Raw genomic sequence first — 26,080 nt, 5'->3', positions numbered from 1 at the left:
TCCTATAATATTCTTATGTAATTTGGAATGCACGTTCCTTGAAAAGTTTCCGGAAATCTATTAAAACAAATTTATCTTAAACGTGTCTCACATAGACATTTACATCTATTTGATATACATCTTTTCAAACGGAGTTAGAAGTGGATTATTCCTGATCTACTTCAGTCACAGAAGGGGACTTAAATTAATTAATTACATCTTCTTTCTTTTTAGGAGTTTATAATAAAAGAAGAAGAACACAGAGGTAACGAAATGTTTAAACATTCCTTTTCATCACCACTCGAAATGTCGGTTGTTAGTATAGAAATCACTGCGCTTGAAAATGAGAATATTTGCATGAACTTGGAACTGATGGGTTGCAAAGGTAGTATGCTTTTTATGTGTTCTATTTCGTAAAAATTACCACCCGATTCTCGTATGACAGCACCCTTTAGCACCTGACTACAACCTTTCTTGTCTGCTGACTAAAACCTTTCTCGTCTGCTAACTACAACCTTTCTTTTCTGCTGACTACAATCTTTCATGTCAGCTGACTACAACCTTTCATGTCAGCTGACTACAACCTTTCATGTCAGCTGACTACAACCTTTCTCGTCTGCTGACTACAAACTTTCTCGTCTGCTGACTACAATCTTTCTTTTCTGCTGACTACAACCTTTCATGTCAGCTGACTACAACCTTTCATGTCAGCTGACTACAACCTTTCATGTCAGCTGACTACAACCTTTCATGTCAGCTGACTAAAACCTTTCTCGTCTGCTAACTACAACCTTTCTTTTCTGCTGACTACAAACTTTCATGTCAGCTGACTACAACCTTTCTTTTCTGCTGACTACAACCTTTCTCGTCTGCTGACTACAAACTTTCTCGTCTGCTGACTACAGCCTTTATGTCTGCTGACTACATCCTTTCTCGTCTGCTGACTACAACCTTTCTCGTCTGCTGACTACAACCTTGTTCGTCTGCTGACTACAACCTTCCGTGTCTGCTGACTACATCCTTTCTCGTCTGCTGACTACGACATTTCTTGTCTGTTAACTACAACCTTTTTCGTCTGCTGACTACAACCTTTTTTGTCTGCTGACTACAACCTTTTTCGTCTGCTGACTACAACCTTTCTCGTCTGCTGACTACAGTCCTTTATTTCTGCTGACTAGGCCTACAACCTGTCTTGTCTGGTGACTACAACATCTCGTGTCTGCTGACTACAATCTTTCATGTCTGCCGACTACAACCTATCTTGCATTTTCTTGTCTGTTAACTACAACCTTTCTTGTCTGCTGACTACAACCTTTCTCATCTGCTGACTACAACCGTTCATGTCTGCTGACTACATCAACCTTTCTTGTCTGCTGACTACAGCCTTTATGTCAGCTGACTACAACGTTTCTCGTCTGCTGACTAACAGCCTTTCTTTTCATCTGACTACAACCTTGGTCGTCTGCTGACTACAACCTCTCGATGTTCGATGTAGTTCGTTTTATGTATACATATAGTGTGAACACAACACCGACAACAATCTTTGTTTTAATACTGAAGTGGAATTCTTCAAGTGGAATAATCAAACAATTAGTCACAATAATAATATGTATAAATTATTAATAAATAATGGTTCTTCTTTTTGTTAAGAACATGTGTGGTGCGCCGAACAACTGTTGGAATCTATAATGGAAAACCAGATTAAATTTTGTCCAGACGACCAGGAAGAATCACATGATCACGTGCAACTAAATTCCGATACTGGTTGGTGTGGTCACAAGAAGTCTGCAATCCAAGTGAATTTTTTTGAACCTAGAAACGTAACTGGAATAATCACCCAGGGTGCATTTCGTTCGAATAGTTGGGTTACAGGATACAATGTCTACTATAGGAGACTTGGTGACAAATGGGAACACGTGACACCGGAGGACGCTGGGAACGCAACTGAGGTTTGTCGGTTGTTACTTCTCACTTCCTACATATTCTTGAACAAGGCATTCTTCTCTGCTTGCACAATGTGTGTTAAATAATTTTTAAATATTTGCAATATCAATTGTACGGATCCTCTTTAATTAAATTTTTTTTTTGCCTTGATTTATTTTAGCCTTTTCTTTTCAACGGTAACAGTGATTCTGAAACACCAGTGATGAACACGTTCTCAGATGTAATGTATGCGTCATCAATTATCATCCATATCCAAACTTGGAATAACCAGCCGTGTTTGCGGTTTGATCTACTTGGTTGCCCTGGTACTTTGTTTTATCATCTTTCATTTTAGGAGAAAAGAATTTGTGACACAACTGTGCAGCATTTTACGCACGCATTAAAAGCTCATTGTTATATTGCTTGACTTATAGGAGTGTGGCGTTTGCTTTTTAGTCGAAATCTTCTAAAAATTATTGAAGAGTAGTGAGTGAGTAGGCCTTATGCCAACGTATTTTGTGCGTGAAATACGTGCATTCAAATAATATATAACATACATAAACGGTTTGAGGTAATAATATTGTTTTCCTAAATTTACATTTTATTAGATGAAAAATGGCACACATACGGCGAATATTCACATGTTGAATATGAAGATTATTTCTACGGCATATTTCAAAACAGTAGCCAATGTCGTATTCCAGCAATTAATAATGCAATGCAAACTACAGAAAAGGGTAAGGATTAAAACAAAATATAGCACATATTTTTTTATGAAGGCTGTTAATAACCACCATATGAGCACGTCGATGCCAACGTGGACTTCACGTTAGATATAGTTCCGTTTTGGTGCCTAAATAGTTTAATTTTATCATAAGAATGCATCAGTTGAGTGTTAATACCGTCAGCTTACCTGCACGTACTCTGTAAAGTTACACAGTACTATTATCTTTAGACACGTTAGTCCTTTTATGATGGCAAGTAGGGCTTACAAAAGACCCGAAAATAAGCTAAATTCATTAGTAATTTCAGGCTTTTTAACAGTATAGCTAAACATAAATGGTGTCTTCGTACTCTCAATGAACCCCCGAGTAATTATGATCATTAGTATATTAGTAGTAGGACTGTTCTAATAAAATCATTTTGTATAGAAAAGTAAGACCAATATGAGAAAAATTACAATTATTTCATTATCATGTATGAAAAAAGAATGAATCTAAAAGTGGTAAATCACAAAAGAGACAACAAAACAAACTTAATCCCGGGTAACAATCGCTCTCCGTATTTATGCCGTTTATGCATTACGTCATTCTGTTAATTAATTACGGATAACAGAGTATAGCGCCATCACACTTTCGTAGTAAAATTAACAAAATTACATACTCAACTTTTTTTTCTATTTTTGTTTCGTAAGCGAATAAATCCGTTACTAGTCACGATGGCGAAGACGGAAATATCAGAAAAGAAATGGCAACGACAACGGTACGGCAAGAAATTACTGGGAGGTCAGACTACGGTCATACTCGTGCTACGATGATTACTATGTACAACACATACGCCGATAGAAACAACACAACAATAGGTAACTATGGCGACGATAAGCGACAACAATATCCTAAACGTACAGAAGGTTCAAGACTCAGCACCGTGACGTATGATGAAGATGACATTTCAAATCGGCTAAAATCCAGTGCAAGTGGGAAGGCAATGGTAACACATATAGATAATGCTACTAAGGTTTCAACCCAACAAGCTGTACATGCGGTACTTATGACTACAAACGCTAGATGGACAACTCCTAGAAATCACACACTAGGCCAAAAACAAACCACGTATCGTCAAGGTGGCCTAGATACAGATAATCAAATAACACCAACATATCAAGTTAACAACACTATCTCAGTTAAGGAAGGTACATCTACGTTGAAAAGTTCACTAAATGTTTCTGATAATTACACAATACGGTCCACGCATGCTCAAATCGACTTCAGTACTGGACCTACAACACAATCACATGTCACCTCAGTAAATACATTTCTTACCGACAGAAATACAAAAAAAACGAATGCAACTGTAGTATCTAGTACTGTGAAATTGCCATCACGAGTTTCAGCAAACGTAACGCAATATATAAGTACTCCTCAAAATATATCGAGTAGGTTTATGGAACCCACAGCAGAAACACACCAACGCAATATCCAGCCTACTTCAGAATCCAGTGTTTCTAACATTTCAATAAGAGGCGAATCAGAGATGGGAACTATTATTAATAACATTTCAGAATTACTGACAACGCCTAGTTACACTAAAACAAACTATCAACAAGTTAATCCATACAATAATACTGGAAAAAATGTGTCAGAAATTAGCGCTGTTGGCAACTCGAAAGCTAAATCTATGATGAGTGAACCTCCAGTATGGTCAACGTCATCTTCTATTGACAACACAGTTGGCGCAACCGATACAATAACAGAACACAATGAATATCAAAGTAAAACAACTAAAGGAACACCCGAATTGAAAAGTGAAACTGAAAACAAAGTCACTAACAATTTAGTTGATTTAGAAACTACCTCAAATCAAGAAATATTGGATGATAAATCTACCGATGAACAATATTTTACAACTAATACTGACGTCAGAAGCAAAGGAGAAACTCCTGTAACAGGCGATTTAACAACTACACAAAATCCTGAATTGTTGGATTCTACTTCTACCGATGGTGAACACGCTGCTGAAACTAATACTGACGTCATATCAAGCGAACGAACTCCTGTAACAAGTGATTTAACAACTACCCAAAATCCCGAATTGTTGGATTTTACTTCTACCGATGGTGTACACGCTGCTGAAACTAATACTGACGTCCTATCAAACGAACGAACTCCTGTAACAAGCGAGTTAACAACTACCCAAAATCACGAATTGTTGAATTTTACTTCTACCGACGGTGAACACGCTGCTGAAACTAATACTGACGTCATATCAAAGGAACGAACTCCTGTAACAAGTGATTTAACAACTATCCAAAATCACGAATTGTTGGATTTTACTTCTACCGATGGTGCACACGCTGCTGAAACTAATACTGACGTCCTATCAAACGAACGAACTCCTGTAACAAGCGAGTTAACAACTACCCAAAATCACGAATTGTTGAATTTTACTTCTACCGACGGTGAACACGCTGCTGAAACTAATACTGACGTCATATCAAAGGAACGAACTCCTGTAACAAGCGATTTAACAACTACCCAAAATCCCGAATTGTTGGATTTTACTTCTACCGATAGTGAACACGCTGCTGAAACTAATACTGACGTCATATCTGAAAAAGAAACTCCTATAACACATCCTTTAACAACCACGCAAAATCAAGAAATACTGTATGTTGATGATCCGACAACTAATACAGGCGTTATAACAAACGATGGAACAACACAGAATCGAAAAATATATGCTACATCTACCGTTGATAAACATGAATCCCTTATTTCGGTAAAGAGCGCGTTTAAAACAACTATCCAAGATTCATTAAATAAAAATGACGTCACGCTAACTTTGTCATTGTCTCCAGCTGCTGAACATATCAGAACCAAAACTTCACAGAAAGTTACTGGATTATATTCAACCGAGGAAAAAATCTTGCTTAACACACACACTACGTTAAAGTTTGCTGAATCGTATTCGTCCTTCTCTTCGAAAGAGGAAACTACATCGATTAGAATGAAGAATGTTATCAAATCGACAGCCAGAAGCCATGTGACTTGCAGTTCTGAACAACTTGTTACGAACATTTTATCTAACGACGCTAATGGTCCAGTTGGCTGTAAAATTGTAGGTGTTGTTTATTACTTACCTCTATAATTCGTTAAGCATAGTTCCCACTAGAGACTAGGTGTTGTTTATTACTTACCTCTATAATTCGTTAAGCATGGTTCCCACTAGAGACGCAACGCAAGGACATAAGCGCAATGAATCTTTGTTTCAATATTTGAAAACATTTATATAAATAAAATATATCACCGATCGCTAACACTTCACTTTTAAAATACCCTTATTATTTTAATTTTAGACGGATAAATCTATTGCCGAGTCTGCAGAAACCATCGAGCGGGAAATGATTGAAATGCTACACACGTCATCAACCGATTACATATCAATAAAGCAACATAATATGTGTCAGTAATTTGTCTTTAATGTTTAATACATGAATGTTCTTAGTTTGCAATGTAGGAGGATATACAATATTATGCCTTAAATAAAAGATCATATCTCAGGACCAATATCTAAGTATCAATAGCTCATTCAAAATAATACTAAACACAAATGTGCTAAATGTATTCAGTTAAATTATTTGTTAGGAGTAGGAATTTAATCTTCAGTTAAGGTAAAGGTATTTATTCCGGTCCTCAAGTTTAACCGGAAACTGTGGACATTCGGATTAGGCTCTCTACGGACCCACGACGGCCGTGCAGCGCCTGTCACATCAGCACACCGGGACACGATCCCCCACCTTTATTTGAATAGTGTACCAAGTTATTTTATGTTTTCTTGTTCTTAGATGGAATTGCTACTCTCATTTCTAAAGAAAGGAGCAACATAAGTTTATCAACTGGCGATCATGACATATTCATTTCATTTGTCAACGCAACGTTGATGTCTTCTGGTAATAGCATAGTTATTAAAGTTTGGTTTCCACTTGGATGAAACGGAAGGATGTACGCGCGCCGCGTAGGGAAGCGTGGTTACCACTAGCGACGCAACACAAGGACGTAACGCAAGTAAAATGATCAATCACAAGCGATGTCTTATTCGCTTGTGATTGCTAACTGTCTATAACTTCGCTTGTCATTGGTTAAAACGCTTGCGTTGCGTTTACGTCCTTGCGTTACGTTCTAGTGGGAACCAAGCTTTACCAATCACGACGCAACGAGATGGATTATCCAATCTACGGCTTGTGATTGGTCAACTAAGTTGCGTTGTGCCTCTGTGCGTCGTCGTTGTTTCATACATTGCGCCCAAGTTGGAACCAATCGTTAGACTCGTCTGCCCTAGCTTACAAAGGATGGAGTCAGCGTTAGACTCGTCTGCCCTACCTTACAAAGGATGGAGTCAGCGTTAGACTCGTCTGCCCTAGCTTACAAAGGATGGAGTCAGCGTTAGACTCGTCTGCCCTAGCTTACAAAGGATGGAGTCAGCGTTAGACTCGTCTGCCCTAGCTTACAAAGGATGGAGTCAGCGTTAGACTCGTCTGCCCTAGCTTACAAAGGATGGAGTCAGCGTTAGACTCGTCTGCCCTAGCTTACAAAGGATGGAGTCAGCGTTAGACTCGTCTGCCCTAGCTTACAAAGGATGGAGTCAGCGTTAGACTCGTCTGCCCTAGCTTACAAAGGATGGAGTCAGCGTTAGACTCGTCTGCCCTAGCTTACAAAGGATAGAGTCATCTTTACACTCGTCTGCCCTAGCTTACAAAGGATGGAGTCAGTAAAATTGAAATTACGATAATCATGTAAAATAATAAAAAACAACTTTGAACAACTTGACGTGAAAATGCAGCAAATACTTTAGTAAACGCCCAAACGTAAGTATCAAATGATCATCTCATCTTTCCTTTTTAGTTTCTTCTTTTTGGGTATGTCTTTGCAAATTACAAGAGTGTTTAATTTATATTACAGCTAATATGACTGCAGTGGTTTCCTATATGAAGCCTGATAATGATAATGTTGATCCAAGTCAGATTGTATGGTTAGTTCCTAAAGTTATCTAACCGTCTAGTATGTTAGTATAATATGATGCTTTAAATTGATGCATAATATGATCATTAAAGTTATTTCATTCATATATTTTCAAAATATTATAAGAAATTAAATTTCAAGATTAACAAAAAATGTATTATTTAGCCATTAGTAACAACTTCATAAAGTAGGTGTTAATTTAATTTCTTACAGGCCAAATAATTCCAGTTCTGTTGGTGGTGATTATAGCATTATAGGCGGTGTAATCTCAATCACACTTTACACGTTAGGAGTTAAAACCAACGCTCCAGTTAAATTTAAGGTGCATCGAACAATTACTGAAGTAAGTAACAAATTGAGTTAAATAAACTACTGATTATGCGTATGCAGCACGTAGAGTTTTAATGAATTATAATTATTTATAAAACAAGAACATATCTATCACATTACTGTACTAATAAAATGATATTATTGAATGTTAGTCACTAGATGAGGCTTTGAGTGAGAGAGAAATGTGCACATTTTTCAGTCTAAACCAAAGGTAAGGACATTCTTGATAATAAATAAACAATAACATACGGTAAATAACATGTTAACACTCGTATGTGTTATTTAGGCCTATATGGAAATTAATCAATGTATTCCTGTATGGTGTATAATATCAGACTTTAATATTCTCTCTAAGCCTGTGGTCAACTTCTGGATGCACAACTACGTCATCAAATGAGTACGTCAATTGTGTATGTAGTCACATGACAAGTTTTGCTGTTCTGATGCAAGTTTCGTCAAAACCGGTATGAAAGTTATTGTTTAAGATTTGACCACCAAATCAGTGACCGAAGACAACCTCAAACAATACTGCAAATTGACGCCATCCGACCTGTTTAGAAATAGACTGACTGTTTAAAACTAACTGCTAAGAAAATACTGCTTTAGGCATTCAACCTTATGTTTACGAACAGACTACCGGATTAAACTACTAGACTACTTGCTTAAGATAATACTACCTACTTTAAGACAAGCCATCTGCTTTCTACCGTGTGTTTACGATCAGACTACCTAACTTAAGACAAGACTACCTGCTTAAGACATTCTACCGTTTACCAACAGACTACTTCTAGTTTAGACAGGAAATAATCTTCACAATTAGACCATCAGTTCATATTAAGAAATCTTTTTAGACATGATTCCGCCCTCCCCCCACCAACTGTCTATAACATTACTAGTTTCAAACATACAACAAGAAGTTCCAACGATTACAGCATAATTGAACGTACTACAGAAAGAAGTACATTTAAAACAACTTAATAAACCTTCCTTTCAGATTGATGAAACACACGGCAAAATAATAAACGTCATCACATCAATTGGTCTTTCACTGTCTTTGGCATCATTAGTTATTACGTTGACTCTTTATATAGTTTTACCGTAAGTTGAACAACAATGGCACAATAGTCTAAAGTGAGAATGTTCCTTTTACACGTATTTCTAAACAACAATTCATGAATTCCTTTTTACGAAATTAACTTTTATTTTAGAGGCCTTTGGAAATCACTACGGAACAACATTCACAAACACCTTATTGGCAACATGATTGTATTTTACTTGGTATTTCTTGTTGGCTTAGAGAATGTGTACAATGAGGTAAGTAGGATAGAACAATCCAATTCTTTCAAACTACAATTTGCACTTGAAAACTATGTACAAGTATGCCTAAATATGGCAATGATATTCCCAAATACGGTAGTGATATAACATCACCATGTCTACATATGGGCACATCACATTTTTTTGTAAAATAAAGTTTGATAGTGTAGACAGAGCTTTAGAAACAAGTTTACACTTGAAAATTAACACATTGTAAAATCAAGTTGGTCAGGGTACACACTTTGAATGAAAAAAAAAACCAATTACGCATACAAGTTATGTAAAACAAATAACATTTTGCAGACATTAACATTTATTTTAAAAAAAAACACATATTTATTCATTAAAATTTCCAAACCGAAGTCATTTTGCAGTACACTCAAGGGCCATAAAAACAAGGAAATTAATGTTTGAACATTTCCATTCTGCTTCAATAGAAATTTACGGCATACTGTTTGACTATTCTTAAAAATATACATATTGCTAAATTATGTATTTTGCTTATGCAGATCTTTGGGATACAGTGTATTAATAATCTACAACAAACAACAGACATTAACCTAACCCTTCACCTAACATTCCATGATGCAGGGAATTGATACTACTAACTAATGGTCATATGTGGAGATACAGAACTGAGAATCGGGCACCTATAGACATTAAGTATTGTCTGCAGTGGCGTATCCAGTAGAGGGGCCGGGGGGGGGGGCGGACCTCCCCTGATTTCGTTTCCGTCGGCACATCATCGCGGCCGTCGGCAAACAAAGGTGCCGGGAAAAAAAATAAACTATTTATTGAATTGTCATAATGACAATAATTGAACTGTAAACATCATTCTTTTGAGTGTTTGTTTATTTACATATCATATCATCATTGATCCCTTCAGATCAACAATTTTTTATTTTCATTACATCTAACGAAACACGTAAAAAATGTGTAGCACGTACGTACGGCCGTACGCGGTAGATTGTTTACTCAAAAGTCTTTGACCTTACCCTAAAACCTTGTTTTTGCATGCAGTTGAGCCTCTCATGACCTGGGATTTGTATGTCTTCCTACGCTAAGAGATTATATAGTGCCACATGCCATGTGCTTTTTTGTCTAAGATATATTTATTATAAGTGCCAAAAACCCGTTTTTTTCTCGATATGAGGCCTTTATTATTCAAAATTGTTAAAGAAAAAGCACATATACCATAAACAATATCCATGTAGGCCCTATTTCATTTTTGGAACAGAATATTCCGTGAGGCTCAACTACAAAACCACCATTTTGTGATATGATGTCATCGTAAGCCAATCAAAGCTGAGCTTTCTCGCGATTGGCTTGCTCACGGTTGAATGATTTAGGATTCTAGCTGATTTGATTGGTGGATGCGAATCACCCGCAGCGGAATGTTTTCTCTCGCGCGTGTACCATGAATCTAACTGATCGTTACTATACACAAAGTTAGAGCAATGAATTTGTCCGAATTCCGTTAAGTAAACAACTTTATATATTTTATAAGCATTATATATTAATAACATGTTTTATTGATATTCCCAATGGTGATATATAAAATAAATTACTAAAAAACGTAATTATATGTAATTATTTTAAAAATGGCGTAGTTAATAGAATTGTCGACTGAGGCCGCAAATTGTTTTACTTCTTTCGTGGCTAAAAACGATCATTTTCGGCGATGTTTTAGACCCTATATTTCGAACACTACAAATCAGATTTTCCTAATTCTTTCTTTATTGTAATATGAATACAACATACTAACAGATAATGTTGGTTTGGTTTTAATTTTGCATCGTTATCCCATATAAGACAATATGACTATGTAATCCTAGAACATATATTGATCAGAGACGTCGTGTATGTACAGATAATGACACCAATTTTGTCGGCAAATTGGCAATTCCCGCCCCCCCCCCCCCCCCCCAACTTTAAAATCCTGGATACGCCACTGATTGTCTGCAGATTTTGTTATTTTTTCAGGGACTTTGTAAGTTCACAGCAGTGTTGTTGCACTTTGAGCTACAGAACGTGTTTATGTGGATGTCAGCAGAAGCTATTTATCTCGTATTTAAAGTTGTCTGTAGAACTCCTAGTAAATACAATAAGTTACGTAATTACTTGTGTATGTGTTACATTGGGTCTTTCACAATGGTGAGTCTAACGATTGCAATCAACATGGACTGCTATGGAACGCAAAACTTGTAAGTAATAAAAAAGTGTTTAATAATTGTCATTATACAAATGTATGTATGTGTATGTATGTCAATTTATATTTTATTTATTAATCAATGTTTGTTTGTTGTATTGAAACAAATGTGTGTCTTTCAAGTGCTGTATAATAATAGGAAATCAAAACTTACAAACTTTAGTGAATTAAAATTGTTTTAAACATACAGCACTTTATGATTGACTTTAGTAACAAATAATAATAATTTAATTAGGTGTTGGTTGAAGAGAAGTTGTCGTTGGGCTGTCGTTATTCCTCCCATGTTGATTGTTCTAGTAAGTAATACTACCAAGTTAACTACATTTCATTAGATAAACACAAGGCGGCCTTCTTTCTAATTGCAGTTTTAAATGGAGAAATCTGAATTAAAATAGTTTTTTTTTTACAAATATCGTATCAAATAACAAATTTATATTTCAACAGCTTAACACTGGAGTTTTGTTAAAGATGGTATATATTATATACACACGAACCGGTTCTATGACAAGGCAAAATGGTAAAAAAAGATCTACAATCGGTGAAAAAGATAAGCAAATACGGTTAGTGTCTATATCTATGTAATATATGTGTGTTTTTAGTGGCAATCATTGAGGAAGTGCTTTCGGTAATGTTCTCTAAGGCTTGGTTTCCACTAGGACGAGATGCAACCAGGGAGTTGATGCAACGACGCAGGTGCAACTTAAATGAGTTGACCAATCACAATCCAAAGATTGGAAGGTCGAGACTGGTCAAATTACTCGCTTGTGCTTGTGTTGCGGCCAATGGGAACTAAGTGTACTGATCTTCAGATGGGGCATAGAAAAATAAGTTAGCTAACTTATTTCTTATTTATGGAGTTAAGTTAAAATTAGGGTGAAGAACCAAAAACAAATTGTACTACTCTGTCTACACTTTCAAAACAAGTGTGATTTGCCCAAATAATAAATGAACACCATATCCAAATTTTAATAAAATCAGACAACATGAAGTTGGTTATTGGCTTAAATAAATATGGTGAATTTAAATGATTTGTCTGTGTTAACCATTGTATTATACAATTATTTTATGTTGGCGACGTCTGGGTACCAAATGCTTTATAGTGTTTATCAGTTTATTTTAGAAATAAAATAAACTACAATGAATGAAATAAAATAAACTACAATGAATGAAATAAAATAAACTACAATGAATGAAATAAAATCTGCCAAAAGAAAATTGAGTTTTGAGGGACCAACAGAATTTGGATGTTCAATGTTTTCATAACAACCGAACCGAACCAAACAAGCAGTCACATGATCCTCGCCTTTTATTTCTTCGAAAAAGATTAATGAATACACAATAGTTGGTTGTACCAAGGCAATCTATTGATTTGTTTGTACACTTTAAAGTTTCCTTATATGGATGATGTTGTAAACAGATAGATTGCCATTTGTTTCATTTTTCTTTTTAAATCCCGATATGTCGGGAAAGAATCAATTGAGTATTGTTCTTTGTTGTCAATTTGTTTTCTTCGAAAAAGATTGATAGAGTTGTTTGTACACCACTTGAACTTCCTTATATGGATTTAAATTACCTTATTCTCGCTATGTCAGGAAGAATGAATTAAGTGTTTATTGTTATTTTTTGAAAATTTTATTTTTATTATTTCAAAAAAATAGTTTACTTCATATACGTCCTTGTAACACGATAATTTAAACGTAAACATAATATAATCTATTAGAGTATCGAATTTGTTTCATTTTTCTTTTACAATGAATCACTGTATTTCACCTCTATCACCAGAAAGAAACAATTTATATCAATTTTTATTCATATAAACAACAGACTACTACAGTAGTAATGACTGTAATTTTTTATGTGTTTAAATTTTAAATGTAAATATGTATATGTTTGTATGATGTAGTATGTTTAAGTGGATTAGCCCTTGATGGAATTTGCAGCAATAAAGAAATTAAATTGAATTGAATTGAATAAGATAATTACGAGTTGTATTGTTGACTTGATATTTTATATATTTTTTATATGCCTATGTTTTGAAATTGTATTAAGTTCTCTGTAATAACCATCAACCAATGTTCGCTGTCAGACTAAAAAATGATTGATATCAATAAATATTTATTTTGATATTTCCGGCCATTTTAGGGAAAAAAATGCAGATAATATTTTATTCTTATTACTAATTATTCTACAGGCCTAAACTATTCCAAATCCAGCTAACAAAGTAATAAAAACACTTTAAAATGTACAATAACCTGATATTTAGGAAACAAATATAGCAGCCACTTTGAATAGTGGCCACACCAACTTATAATAGTGGCCACACCAACTTATAATAGTGGCCACACCAACTTATAATAGTGGCCACACCAACTTTTAATTATTATTTTATTATTTCATGTCATAGGATATGTCTATCAAATTTGGTGCTTTTATCACATTTTGAATTGCTTTTTTCGTGCTTTAAACCAATATAAACAATTTGAAGAACATATTATTTTGTTTTTTTAATACAAATTGTGATTTTCTTTCATTAGAACTGCTGTGAAGGGTAGCCTATTGCTTCTACCTGTCTTGGGCATCTCCTGGATACTGGGTCCATTTGTTGATGGGGATAATTTGGTTGTCACATATTTGTTCGTTATCATAAACTCACTTCAAGGCGTTTTTATCTTCATTGCTTACTGTTTGTGTGATAAAGATGTATGTATGATGCTTTTTAATCTGCCACAATTGCATTTTTGTCATATAATGTATAATAATATTATTGAACATATTTAAAGGGTCTTTCACACCTGTTCCGGTACGTTCCGGTCTGGCGCGCCGGCATATTAATTCAAACGTCAATTTTTCATTTTCACGCAGCTACGCACATATTGATAGGCTCAGAGCCGCGTGGAGCGTCATGAGTCGTGGAAACGAAACATACACGTTTTGATTTGCCGGCGCGTCGGGCCGGAACTGTGCCGAAACCGGTGTGAAAGACCCTTAAAACGTTACTAAAATTGTATAAACTTCATGATGAAACAAATGATAAGACCTCTATTATAGAAAATCTTTATCAACTCAAATACAAAACACCTTTTTGGCTAAAGTCAATTCATTCTTTATTCATTATTTGATAAAAAGTCAATTCATTCTTTATTCATTATTTGATAAAAATTATCTGAATTATAAATGTTTTCGTCAAGTTAATAATACTGATCATTAACTTAACTTACAGGTGAAAGAAGCTTACATCAAATTTAAAAAACGAAGACTATCAAAAAATCAAGTGAATGCCTCATTTGGTGAAACTGAGGTAAGTTTATTTATATGTACTTTATGTATTGTATTTGTCAAACAAACTTCATGATCAAAAAAGAAACATATATGTAAAAATTACTGTTTAATCAAGTTATCAGTTACATCAATTTCAATAATAACTAAAGTTGACCAAAATATAGCTAAAAATGAATAAACAGAGGGTGGAAAAAACAATTTTTTGGCATTGATAAAACTAAGGTTTAATGCAGGTGGTTAAGCAGAAATATTATAAAGGTGTTTTGGTCAAAAGTATTTTGACCTCCAAAATTGTATGTTAGGGTTTCATTGACCTTCTTTTCCCTTTACCCTACTGCATATGTACTGCATGTGCCATTAATCTGAGGTAACCTATTTTCAGTGTCATTAATATTATTAAAGATTCAAAAACTTAATAGTCTAGCTGAATTAAAAAAACATTTTGCAAATTCCAACAATAATTCACAATTCACTGCTTGCATTTTACATCATGTAAACATCACTAAATTATTCTTAAATTAAAACAAATTTTACTTTTTTTATTTTCAGACTGGAAATAGCAGCAGTCTGTTCAAACTCACTACTACAAGTTTGATGTAAACTGGAACACATTCTGTGGTTGTCATCTAATCTGACATTACAGTTACAGTGATGGTTGAAGCTCAACATCAATTATACACAGTCGCTTAATTAATAATTAATTAATTATTTTGTCTTAGTACATAGCGTGATTGAATAACAATCTTAGCTTTGCCACACCTTTTACCAGGTCCATGCGAATTTCTATAAAAGTACAGGCCTTGTTTTTTGAGAAATTGTAGGTGCATGGCATTGCACTCCTCAATACATTCAGGGATGCTGTAGGTGTGCTGTTTGTATTTTGTTGTGTAGAAGTTTACCTAATTTAAGCATGTTTTAAATCGCACTCCTTAAGTGTAGTTTAGGAGTGTGTGAGTGATCACATTCGCCCGCCTCAAAAGAACAGGCCTGAATGTACTGTATATATATATATTAGCTACGTCAACCCCTGTACGTATAGTATATTTCACCATGCAGATTTGTATAATGTACTGTATTTGATTGATATTATTATTAGCTACGTCAACATCTTTATTTCATTATGTATTTACTTGCTTGTGTTTGATAATAAACAATATGATTGATGTTAGTTTCGTTGTTTAATAATAAACTGTAGATAATTGATGATCAACTAGATTTCACTGATGCAATTACTTTAATTGTGCCCTGTAATGATTTTCACCATATACCTTTTGTTGTATCTCATGATAAGCTTAAATGGTGTAATTTATATATTTAGTGTAACTGTATCTGTAGTATTCAAGTAATAAGATTTGACCAGTTATTTCGTTTTTGTCTTCTTTCTTTCTTTGTGACTGCTAAACCTACGATTGAAGTAGAATAAAATGTTTCAAAAGGCAGAAAGCAGTGAGAGTGAGTGTTAACTGCAGAAATTAGTGAGCACGAGTGTTAACTGCAGAAAGTAGTGAGCGCGAGTGTTAAATGCAATTTTGCAGTGTTTACGTCTGAAAGTAAAGAGTTTTAACTTGATTTGACAACTTGTAGCTTAGCTTTCTTGGAATAGAATAAATGTATCAACAAAATGTTTTCATTTTTTACTGATTCACGTTCTGTTGGCAACAATTTCTGCTTACGAAATCAATTTTAAAAATGTTTTTGGTACTGACAGTATAGTACTTACTTTACTTGGCATCATTTGATATATTAAAATAACATAATTATGTAAGTTGCCGTTAAAAGTATGTTTTGCTTGTATAACAGAATGTTTCTTGTTTGTTTTAAAAAAGGTCAAAACAATTTAAACGCAGGCACCTCTTTAAAATGTAAACATTTACAGTACAGTATGTGGCATATAAAATGTGTTTATCTTACCTTTAACTTTAAAACCAATTGCTGGTTTACTTGACTTCTTTAGAGTCATGGATATGTGAGCAGATGCTGTGGAAGAAAATACTATTAAGTCTAAATCTTTCAGAATACAGAATTTTATTGGTCCAAAATAGGAAATTCTTTTTGTTGACAAGCTCAAACAATTATATAATTATATACAATAAAATATGGGTATTGCTAAACACCGTAAACCCCCGCAAACCTCCAAAAAAACATAGCAAACCCGACCGAACCAACATAAAAGTGATTGAATCATGTAGTGTACAACCCACTGGGTATACCAATGTAAAAAAAAAATTTAATTTCTACTGTTAACTTATTTTTTGGTTAAAACATCATTTTTTGGTCAAAAATGATTGCTAAACCCCGCAAACCTCCAAAAAACCATAGCAAATACCACCGAACCAACATAAAAGTGATTGAATAATGTAGTGTACAACCCACTGGTTATTAATTATTAAATTTCTACTGTTAACTACTTTTTTGGGGATAAAACATCATTTTTTGGTTAAAATTAGCAATCATTTTTGACCAAAAAATGATGTTTTACGCCAAAAATAAGTAGTTGACAGTAGAAATTTAATATTTTTTTCCACGGATATACCAAGTGGGTTGTACACTACATGATTCAATCACTTTTATGTTGGTTCGGTGGGGTTTGCTATGGTTTTTTGGAGGTTTGCGGGGTTTAGCAATCATTTTTGAACAAAAAATGATGTTTTACCCCAAAAATAAGTAGTTAACGGTAAAAATGTAATATTTTTTTTACATGTGGATATACCCGGTGGGTTGTACACTACATGATTCAATCACTTTTATGTTGGTTCGATGGGGTTTGCTATGTTTTTTTGGAGGTTTGCGGGGTTTAGCAATATCCTAAAATATAAAAAAAACTATATCGTAAACATATAAAATATATATATATAGCATGTACAATATACTGTAGCATTGATGCTGAGAACATACTATTTATTGTTTCAGAGCTTTTAACATTATAATAAAAGGGTAGAATTTACAGAACATACAGTACAGTATTGAATAAAGGACATTATGTGAATGTAGATTACAGAATTTTAAAATGTACTTAAGAATGGACATTTTCCTGTACATGATCCTATATTAAAATTTACTTAAGAATGGACATTTTCCTGTACATGATCCTATATTAAAATGTACTTAAGAATGGACATTTTCCTGTACATGATCCTATATTAAAATGTACTTAAGAATGGACATTTTCATGTAAATGATCCTATATTACAACCACTATCAAAGGTGGAAAGAAACTAACAACAAAACCAACAAGAAACAAATGAACAAGTTGTAAACTTATTTTAATACACAAAAACTTCACCAACCTGAAACTCTGGGAATTCGTTTTCCGTATAACTGTTCCTGGCGGAATTCAAAAGCTTCCATTGATTTTACTACTGGCATTTTAGCAATTTTTTGTAAGGGAACAATTTGGAATCCTTCCTTCTCTACTACATAATCCTCATTCTCTTCATCCTCATCACAATTAGAAAACTCATCATCGTCTTCACCTATTTCATCAGATTCATAGTCTGTGGGTTTTTCACTTAAAAGGAAAAAAATAATTCTTGATTATTATTTATACATGTATTTCTATTTTGCAATATAAAAAGGCTTTTCAGCTACTGTAAGACAAGCCACATAATATTACATGCCAAAATAAATGAACTGAGTACTTTTGGCAGACTTGGCTTGTCATAGAGTACTGTAGGTGCTGTTGAACAATGTTTAAGCATACACAATTGATACGATTAAAATCATTCACATTTAGGCCTACTCCTTTTGGAGTAGTCCTATACGTCAAAGGGATATACACTTGAATGCATTGCTGCCACCGATCTAACCAAAGGTACTGTACGCACTTGTCTATTGGTGTCCCTTTGTATGAATCGGTTTAACATTTGCTAAGTGGGACCAGCTCAATGCAGTTTACCCATCCATATACACCAGGGATCAAAATTCGTAATTTAATACTTTCCAGGCAAAAGGCAATTCAATCAGAACTATAGAAGATTACTGATGCATACGTGTACTGTAGTATCGACGTATCCTCATATAAAAAAAAAAAGATATGAATTATGTTGACAGTTTATGAATTTTTCAGTTTACGAATAACCCTTGGTACCGTGAGGTACGTAAAATAACCCATGGTACCGTGACAAATGTAAAATAACCCTTGGTACCGTGAGGTACGTAAAATAGACCTTTCACTCTACAGTAATCTATTTAGACTGTGTATAGCTAATTTAGTCTCAATGGCGATCCTACTTAACAAGGAATGTACCTGTTTGAGTTTTCTGTGTCAACTTGTTGGAGAAATGTGTCAGGTAAGCGCTTGCTTTCAAGTTGCTCACATCTCTTTATTTTTTTCTTTGCTTGATCTTTCATCATCGTGTCATGAGCTCTTCTTTTCTCTTTTTTCTTTGATTTAACTCTAATAATAAAACAAACAATTTATTCAACAACACTAAAACATTTTATAGTATACAAATAATGAATGTTTATGAGTGCAATGGTACAAATAATGGCACGAGGTGAATGATGAAAGGTTACTGTATATCAACGAGGCAAAGCCGAGTTGATAAAACCTTTCATCATTCACCAAGTGCCATTATTTGTACCATTACACGAATACAAAACATTCATTATTTGTTTTATATAACATCTAAATAACAAACAAAAATGTTTCAAAAAGTACTATTTAACGATCGTTGAATAGTGCGTACTATTGCACGCCATGTGACCCACATTCGTCCAATCAAATGACAGGAATTTATATAGGTGTTATATAATATAGTATAGTTTATTATTATAGTAGGCCTTCGCATATTAACAGTTGGAAGTGCTGTTTATATTTATTTAAAAACAACATGAACTGGCTGTAATAGGAGTTTATTAATTTAATTTAGGCTTTAATATTGAATGAAAATGTTTAATTAATTTAATAATTTAGTGAAACAAGTGAAATAAAACAGCTTTAGGACTGATCAATAAAATGTCAAAAGTTAAACTCACTTGAGAGATTCTTTGTAGGCTTGATGTAGTGTTTCAAGTGCCGTTTCCCTGGCAACATTAAAGCTCATTGATTCTGGTGCCTCATCATCAGACTCTTCAAGTTGTTGAACTTTAACCTGCGCATCATTTTCTTCGGATGCCATACTTTCTCCATCATCACTGCTTTCAAGATTATCATTAACTTGAATGTCTTCTGATTGTTCAGAATATATTTTTGGTTTTTCTAATCTAGAATCTGTAAAATCAGAATGTAATTCAGTTCTTTGAATGTCATCTTCGGATGAGCTTTCATCATCCTCAATTATGTTTTTTTGTGGTGACACTTTTTGCTTTCTAGATGTTGGTCGTATTTCAGTTTCAGCTGTTTCCATTCTTTCATCTGTGAATCCAGTTTTTTTTTTAGAATCTTTTTCATCTGCCAAGTTTATTTTCGGCCTACAATTTTGTTCAGAAAGTGATGACAAATGTGTTTTGATTTCATCTTTCTTTCTATTTTCTGTCTTTTTGAACGAGGGCGGTGTTACGGTTATTCCACTTTTTCTCTGTTGTCTTGTTAAAACCATTTTGGTACACAGTATACGGCCTACCTGAAATTAAAAACAATTTATGACACAAACTTATTTTGAGAGGGTGCACAGTATCTTCACGTTCTATTGGTGACTAACTGTAACCCAAGTCTCACTTGAGAGGGTGCACAGTATCTTCACGTTCTATTGGTGACTAACTGTAACCCTAGTCTCACTTGAGAGGGTGCACAGTATCTTCACGTTCTATTGGTGACTAACTGTAACCCTAGTCTCACTTGAGAGGGTGCACAGTATCTTCACGTTCTATTGGTGACTAACTGTAACCCTAGTCTCACTCTCAGTAAGTTCAAAAGTGCATTTAGTGCTCATATTTGCTGTGCTTGCACTTTAGATAGTATGGTTCTAGTCACATCAACAAAGTTAAGCAATGTTGTGGTGTTTCTTTCGATGGATTCTAAGTTTTTTCAACCATACAGATAGGCCAATCTTCTTCTTTTTTTTTCTCATACGACCTTCCGTCGTTAAGGTTAGGAGATACGATTTTTTATTTAACATGGTGTCCTGAAATCCCATGAAAACGCTATGTTATTTTGTTTTTTACACTCGACTGTTTACGACTGTTTGTCATCTCTGCAAGATGGCTTAATCTGTAGTACGAAAATCGTCTATAGTACTACTCTAACCCTAGTAGTAGTAGTGACTACCTCTACTAGGCTTAGAGGTCCTATATAGTGGGCTAGTAGAAGTAGTACTACTACTACTACTAGCCTATATTATATAGACCTATAGGCCTAATATAATTATATACTTAATGACCAGCGGTAGAGCGCTACTGCAGTTTCGCACCACACCATTATATCTTCGATTTCTCAGCTAAACTTTCCTTTTTCACACTCACAATATAATATTATGTAACATATTTATACGATTCGACCACTTACGAAGTAATTTTTTTTTTTAAATGGACCTGAAATGGATTTTCAATTTTTTTCATTTTAGAATGATGTTTTGGGGGCTATTAGGTGTTGCTAGAATGTATATTGTTACAAAATATAAATTGGCCTATTTGGGGAAAGCCCCATTTGAAAATAAAAAAAATTCGCGGGTGACGTCACTTTGCGAATATATTCCTATCCCTCCAATGGACAATTTGCAGTTTTTTGGCTATAACTCTTGAAATCTATGGAGTATTTTCTAAAAAATGCTTGTGCATTTGCAGAAACGTATTTAGAATTTTTTTAGATAAAATTATTACCGTATAAACGGTTATTCATCGAGTAAATGACGATTTAAAATCTTAAAATCAACGGGTTTTTTCTGGCAATACCGAAGTTGGCCTGGCAACGTTGTCCGGGATACAGCTCCGTGCGCAATGATGCGTATCCATATTTTCCGTTCGTGTATTTTGTATCGTTCGTAATTTATACTGCTAAAATGTGATAGTTTCTTTAGTTTTTAGTTTAGCAGAATTAAATTAGTAATATGAGATGATAATTTATTTGTCACGAATCAGGCAGTTCGAAAACGAATTTTATTCATATTTTACTTTGGCTTGACAATGAGCGCAGCAAGTTGTTGATATCGCTTTGGTCCTTGGATGCACATGAAACGGAGCCTCGCCGCATGATGTGGGTGGTGGATCGGCATATGACCGGTTGGGCCGCCGACAAGTTGAGCCGCAGGTAATTTCTATGAAACGCCCAGCGCGTCTTTTACGACATTTCGCGTAGTGATTAGAGCGGTGTCCTAGTACAAGTTCATGGTCTTTATGTGTATTGTGTCATGAAAATAAATAATATATAATTACATACTACAATGTTGGTTTGAACCACCATAAACAACACAGCAAAGGAAAGTAATCTTTCAAGGTAAAAATGCCGTGCACTCTATATTTGTCTCGCGTGGACGTGTAGGCCTACCCAAATAACTAATATAATAGAGTATTGATATTCTTCGAATGAGGTTAAGTAATAATTATTTTTTATTTACTATCTTTTAATAGGTTTCGATCCAAGTCGGCCCTAAACCGTCTCGGCCAAAGTCAAGTCGGCCTCAAGTCAACTCGGCCTCAAGTCAACTCGGCCTCAAGTCAACTCGGCCTCACGTCAACTCGGCCAAAAAATAATCGGTAAACTCGGCCCCGTTAAAGTATGGAACGCAAAAAGTGCAAATGAAGGGGATTGATAAAATAATATTTCATCACAATTTTTTAACTATAAATAATTCTGACTTTTAATGAATATTAATATTTAGACAATAATATATTTAGCAAAAAAATAGGAATGATTTCACCAACTTTCCTTTATTAATACGTTTAATAAAATTTCAAATTGCACAATTGAAAACAATTCGTAGCTGCGCCTCCCTGCGCCTTTGGCAGCTTTTTCGATATCTACAACTGCTACGTGTTTTCACTGACCGGGGTATTCCCCTTTTTTTTAAACGCAAATCATGGACAAAAACGATGTACAATCATTTTTTCTATGGCCAAATGGTGGAACGTTACAGGCCTCCGTCTTCGATTTACTAAAATGCGGTACCTGCACGTGTTTTTGTAACACGCGGGTACTTATATTCATATTGGCAATGAGTTCATTTTTTTATATGATATTATTTAATTATATTTTTTTTTATTCATTTTTTTTAAAGCGTGGATAGTAAGAATCATAATAATATTAAGCACTTTTTGCATTCCATACTTTATTGTGGCCGAGTTGACCGATTAGTTTTTGGCCGAGTTGACGTGAGGCCGAGTTGACTTGAGGCCGAGTTGACTTGGGGCCGAGTTGACTTGGGGCCGACTTGACTTGGGGCCGACTTGACGTGGGGCCGACTTGACTTTGGCCGAGACGGTTTAGGGCCGACTTGACCTGCACCCTTTTAATATCATATTTTATTGAATTTTACAATTTTAATACACAAAATATTTTCCTAAAAAACGGTGATTTTATGTAATTATTTAACCTGAGGAGGCAACATGTTTACGTCATTTTTGGCTAAAAACGATCATTTTCGGTGATGTTTTAGGTCTTTTATTTTGGAATCTACAAGTACAAGTCAGATTTTCATATTATAGTTCTTTAAAGTGTAATATTTAATACTATACTAAAAAGTGTAATATATAAACTTCGTTATCCCTAATGAAAATAGAACTTCTATTAAATAAAAAACGAGCACCGGCGAAAGTTAGCATTTGGCGTTTCATAGAAAATAACGTTTTTCTTGCGGCGGCTCAACTTGTCGGCGGCTCAACTTGGCCTAATCCGGTGGATCGACTCCGCGCACTGGATTGGGGGCCTAGCTAGGCCTAGCTAGTAAAGGTTTGGGAGGTAGGCCTTCTAAATTCGGGTTTTAGAACAAACGAAGTACATTTTAGGGACCTATATTTCAACAACATTAGATATTGAATAAATTAGTATTAGTGTCAACGCTTCGCGTATCTTTCCAGGCCGTCGATCATTCACTGACTATCGGGCGGCATACACGCTCTCGATATCATCGTGTGTATATGTGACGTCGTGAATATAGAGGCTTCCGACGGCCGTTGAAATAGAATATTGCAATGGCGTGAGTAATTTTCGCTAATTTACCATGGTATCTTAAAATTTCGTTTTTACTCAAAATACTATATATTTTGTTTTTATTTGTATGGGTTTGTGTTAGTTTGATACATTTAAATAACATGTGTGAATTTCTTGAAAATCGAAATTCCATTTCAGGTCCATTTTAAATAACAATAGTTTTCAAAACATTTTAAACGATACTGAACTCGGTGTCAACACACTGCGAAATGTTCGCCATCTTATATTTAACAATCAATTGCCAGAATGTATGCTTCTTTTTTGCCCAAAAATATTAGAAACTATAGAGGGTAGGGTTATAAAATCCGATTAAACATGTATTTACTTTTGAAATAGAAATATTTTCAGCTGGCGTAATAGAGGTTAAATTAACATTTCAATATTATTATTAATATTAATAGGGCCTATCAAAGAAAATTATATCTAATCAATACATTCAAACATAAACAAATGATTTTCTATTTTTTAGTACAGTGAGATAACAATATTTGCTAATGATGATGACGATGTGTTTTACATATTGAAATTGAAATATGGTTTATGATTTTTTCAAATTAAAATGTTATATGTACGGACTCATATCGTCGCCCTTTTGATATGTACAGCAGGTTCTTTATAAAACCACACTGCAGTTTAAAAATAAAAACATAAAATAAACGCCGTGGTTAGGATTCCGGCACCGGAACTCAACTGCCCACCGTTAGGGAATCCGACACGTTATTGCGCATGCTCATAGCTCTGGGAAGTGAATTATAGCTTGCACTTATAGAGTGCCACACACACCACACCACCGAGAGTCGGAGTGTTATAGGGATTTACTGTAGCCTAGATAGTCGTTGCGCGAGCGAGAGCGATGGATGAAACTTGGCCTATGCCATACATGAATTAATAATTAAAATACGACTACGCCACGCGTTAAAATAATTATAATGATATTAATAAGTATCAGTATCTATCTAAGAATCTTAATGCTGTTTTTAGCGTTGCGACCCTGACTTTCCGAACAGTTTTCACATCCACGCGGTGGCTGCCGTCAACAAATCAACTTGTGATTGCATGTTGTTATGTACAGTATAATGCGTTATGAAAAATCATAAAACTAGTCATGTAATTATATAATTCATAATGATATGAAGTTTATATATGAATGAAGCAACCACTATTTAATTAAAAAATAAGCTGGCCCACTGGTCACGTCTAACTGGTAGCCCTAGCCTAGATTAGTGGATACCGTATTAGTAGGCATCTAGGCTAGTTCGCCGTGTGGCGCAGCTATGAAATGATCCATCGCTGTTGTTGATAGGTATAGAGTCGCCGATTACCTCGCTCTGGGCATGCGCAATAGCGTGTCGGATTCCCTAACGCTGGGCAGTTGAGTTCCGGTGCCGGAATCCTAACCACTGCGTAAAATAAAACATACATTGATTTCTGGCAATTTTCTGATTCTAAAATGGCCACAGTTCGATCAAAGTATTTGCGGAAAAAGAGCTGTTTTGAAAAGCCTTTTTTTATTGTGATAAATGTAATTAACGGTGGTTTAATCATGGGAACATGTTACATACTGGCCTAAAAAAGTTGTATGATGTGAGTGTGAGAAAAAATTTAGGTGAGAAATCGAAGATATAACAGTGTGGTGCAAAACTGCAGTAGCGCCAGCAGTAGAGTAGTACAGTAGTAGTACTCCATCAAATAATTATCTAGTCCTAGCCTAGGCTAGCTAATGTACGTGCTCATTTGATATGCAACCTGCTAGTTATATCCTGTAGTACTAGCCTAGTACGCACTTATCTAGGCCTAGCCTGCCTCTGTAGGCCGACCGTCCTGCTTGCACCGCGCACACTGGAAAATGTGATCGACCTTCTTCTTTCAACTTTGTTTGACCTTTTTGATCTATTCTCTACCCACTGCATTACATTTATTATAGACCTTAGTTTCCCCGACTAAAAATATGCCTAGTGTTCGGTTTACATATTATTTGGATAAAGTAATTGTTTAATAATAAATACAAACCTAACCCTCAATTTGTGTGGCGTGTGTGAAAACACAACGTGTTGTTGTGCTAGCCGTGCGTGCCCGTGCCGTATCCAAATTGGAGGTCAAAATAGGTCTCGTCGTTAGCTATTATACAACCGCCACCATACGTTGTCTGTCTGAAAGTCTAAATTCGGGACCACTATACATGAAATCTGATTGGATATGAGTATTCGCGTTAGCAGAACG

The 26,080-nt window shown here is 34.9% G+C and overlaps 2 protein-coding genes across 5 annotated transcripts; one reads left to right on the top strand and one right to left on the bottom strand.

The window, feature by feature from the left end:
- The first annotated feature begins 3,369 nt into the window (after nucleotides 1–3,369).
- Nucleotides 3,370–15,425, top strand: LOC140043466 (uncharacterized). The gene is made up of 15 exons (XM_072087980.1): nucleotides 3,370–5,739; nucleotides 5,978–6,083; nucleotides 6,467–6,571; nucleotides 7,581–7,650; nucleotides 7,854–7,983; nucleotides 8,123–8,181; nucleotides 8,326–8,434; nucleotides 8,923–9,068; nucleotides 9,179–9,284; nucleotides 11,271–11,491; nucleotides 11,732–11,792; nucleotides 11,941–12,056; nucleotides 14,031–14,196; nucleotides 14,717–14,794; nucleotides 15,325–15,425. The coding sequence occupies exons 1-15, from the start codon at nucleotides 3,370–3,372 to the stop codon at nucleotides 15,373–15,375; spliced, it is 3,894 nt and encodes a 1,297-aa protein (XP_071944081.1). The 3' UTR covers nucleotides 15,376–15,425.
- Nucleotides 14,869–26,076, bottom strand: LOC140044435 (uncharacterized). 4 transcript variants are annotated; one of them, XM_072088943.1, is made up of 6 exons: nucleotides 25,876–26,076; nucleotides 19,753–20,335; nucleotides 19,022–19,171; nucleotides 18,063–18,283; nucleotides 16,687–16,752; nucleotides 14,869–16,178 (listed from the first exon to the last, which is right to left on the bottom strand). In XM_072088943.1, exons 2-6 carry the CDS (start codon nucleotides 20,313–20,315, stop codon nucleotides 16,114–16,116), a joined length of 1,065 nt encoding a protein of 354 aa, XP_071945044.1. In that variant the 5' UTR covers nucleotides 20,316–20,335; nucleotides 25,876–26,076; the 3' UTR covers nucleotides 14,869–16,113. The 4 variants fall into 4 exon arrangements, with proteins under 4 accessions (XP_071945044.1, XP_071945041.1, XP_071945042.1 ...); XM_072088940.1 differs by having other exon boundaries at nucleotides 19,753–20,339; nucleotides 25,871–26,075; XM_072088941.1 differs by having other exon boundaries at nucleotides 19,753–20,339; nucleotides 25,876–26,075.
- Nucleotides 26,077–26,080: the final 4 nt, after the last annotated feature.

This window comes from Antedon mediterranea, chromosome 3 (assembly GCF_964355755.1).
Source record: "Antedon mediterranea chromosome 3, ecAntMedi1.1, whole genome shotgun sequence".
Classification (NCBI taxonomy): Eukaryota; Metazoa; Echinodermata; class Crinoidea; order Comatulida; family Antedonidae; genus Antedon; species Antedon mediterranea.
The sequence above is the reverse complement of the archived record's forward strand: the minus strand, read 5'-3'. Positions and strand labels throughout refer to the sequence as shown.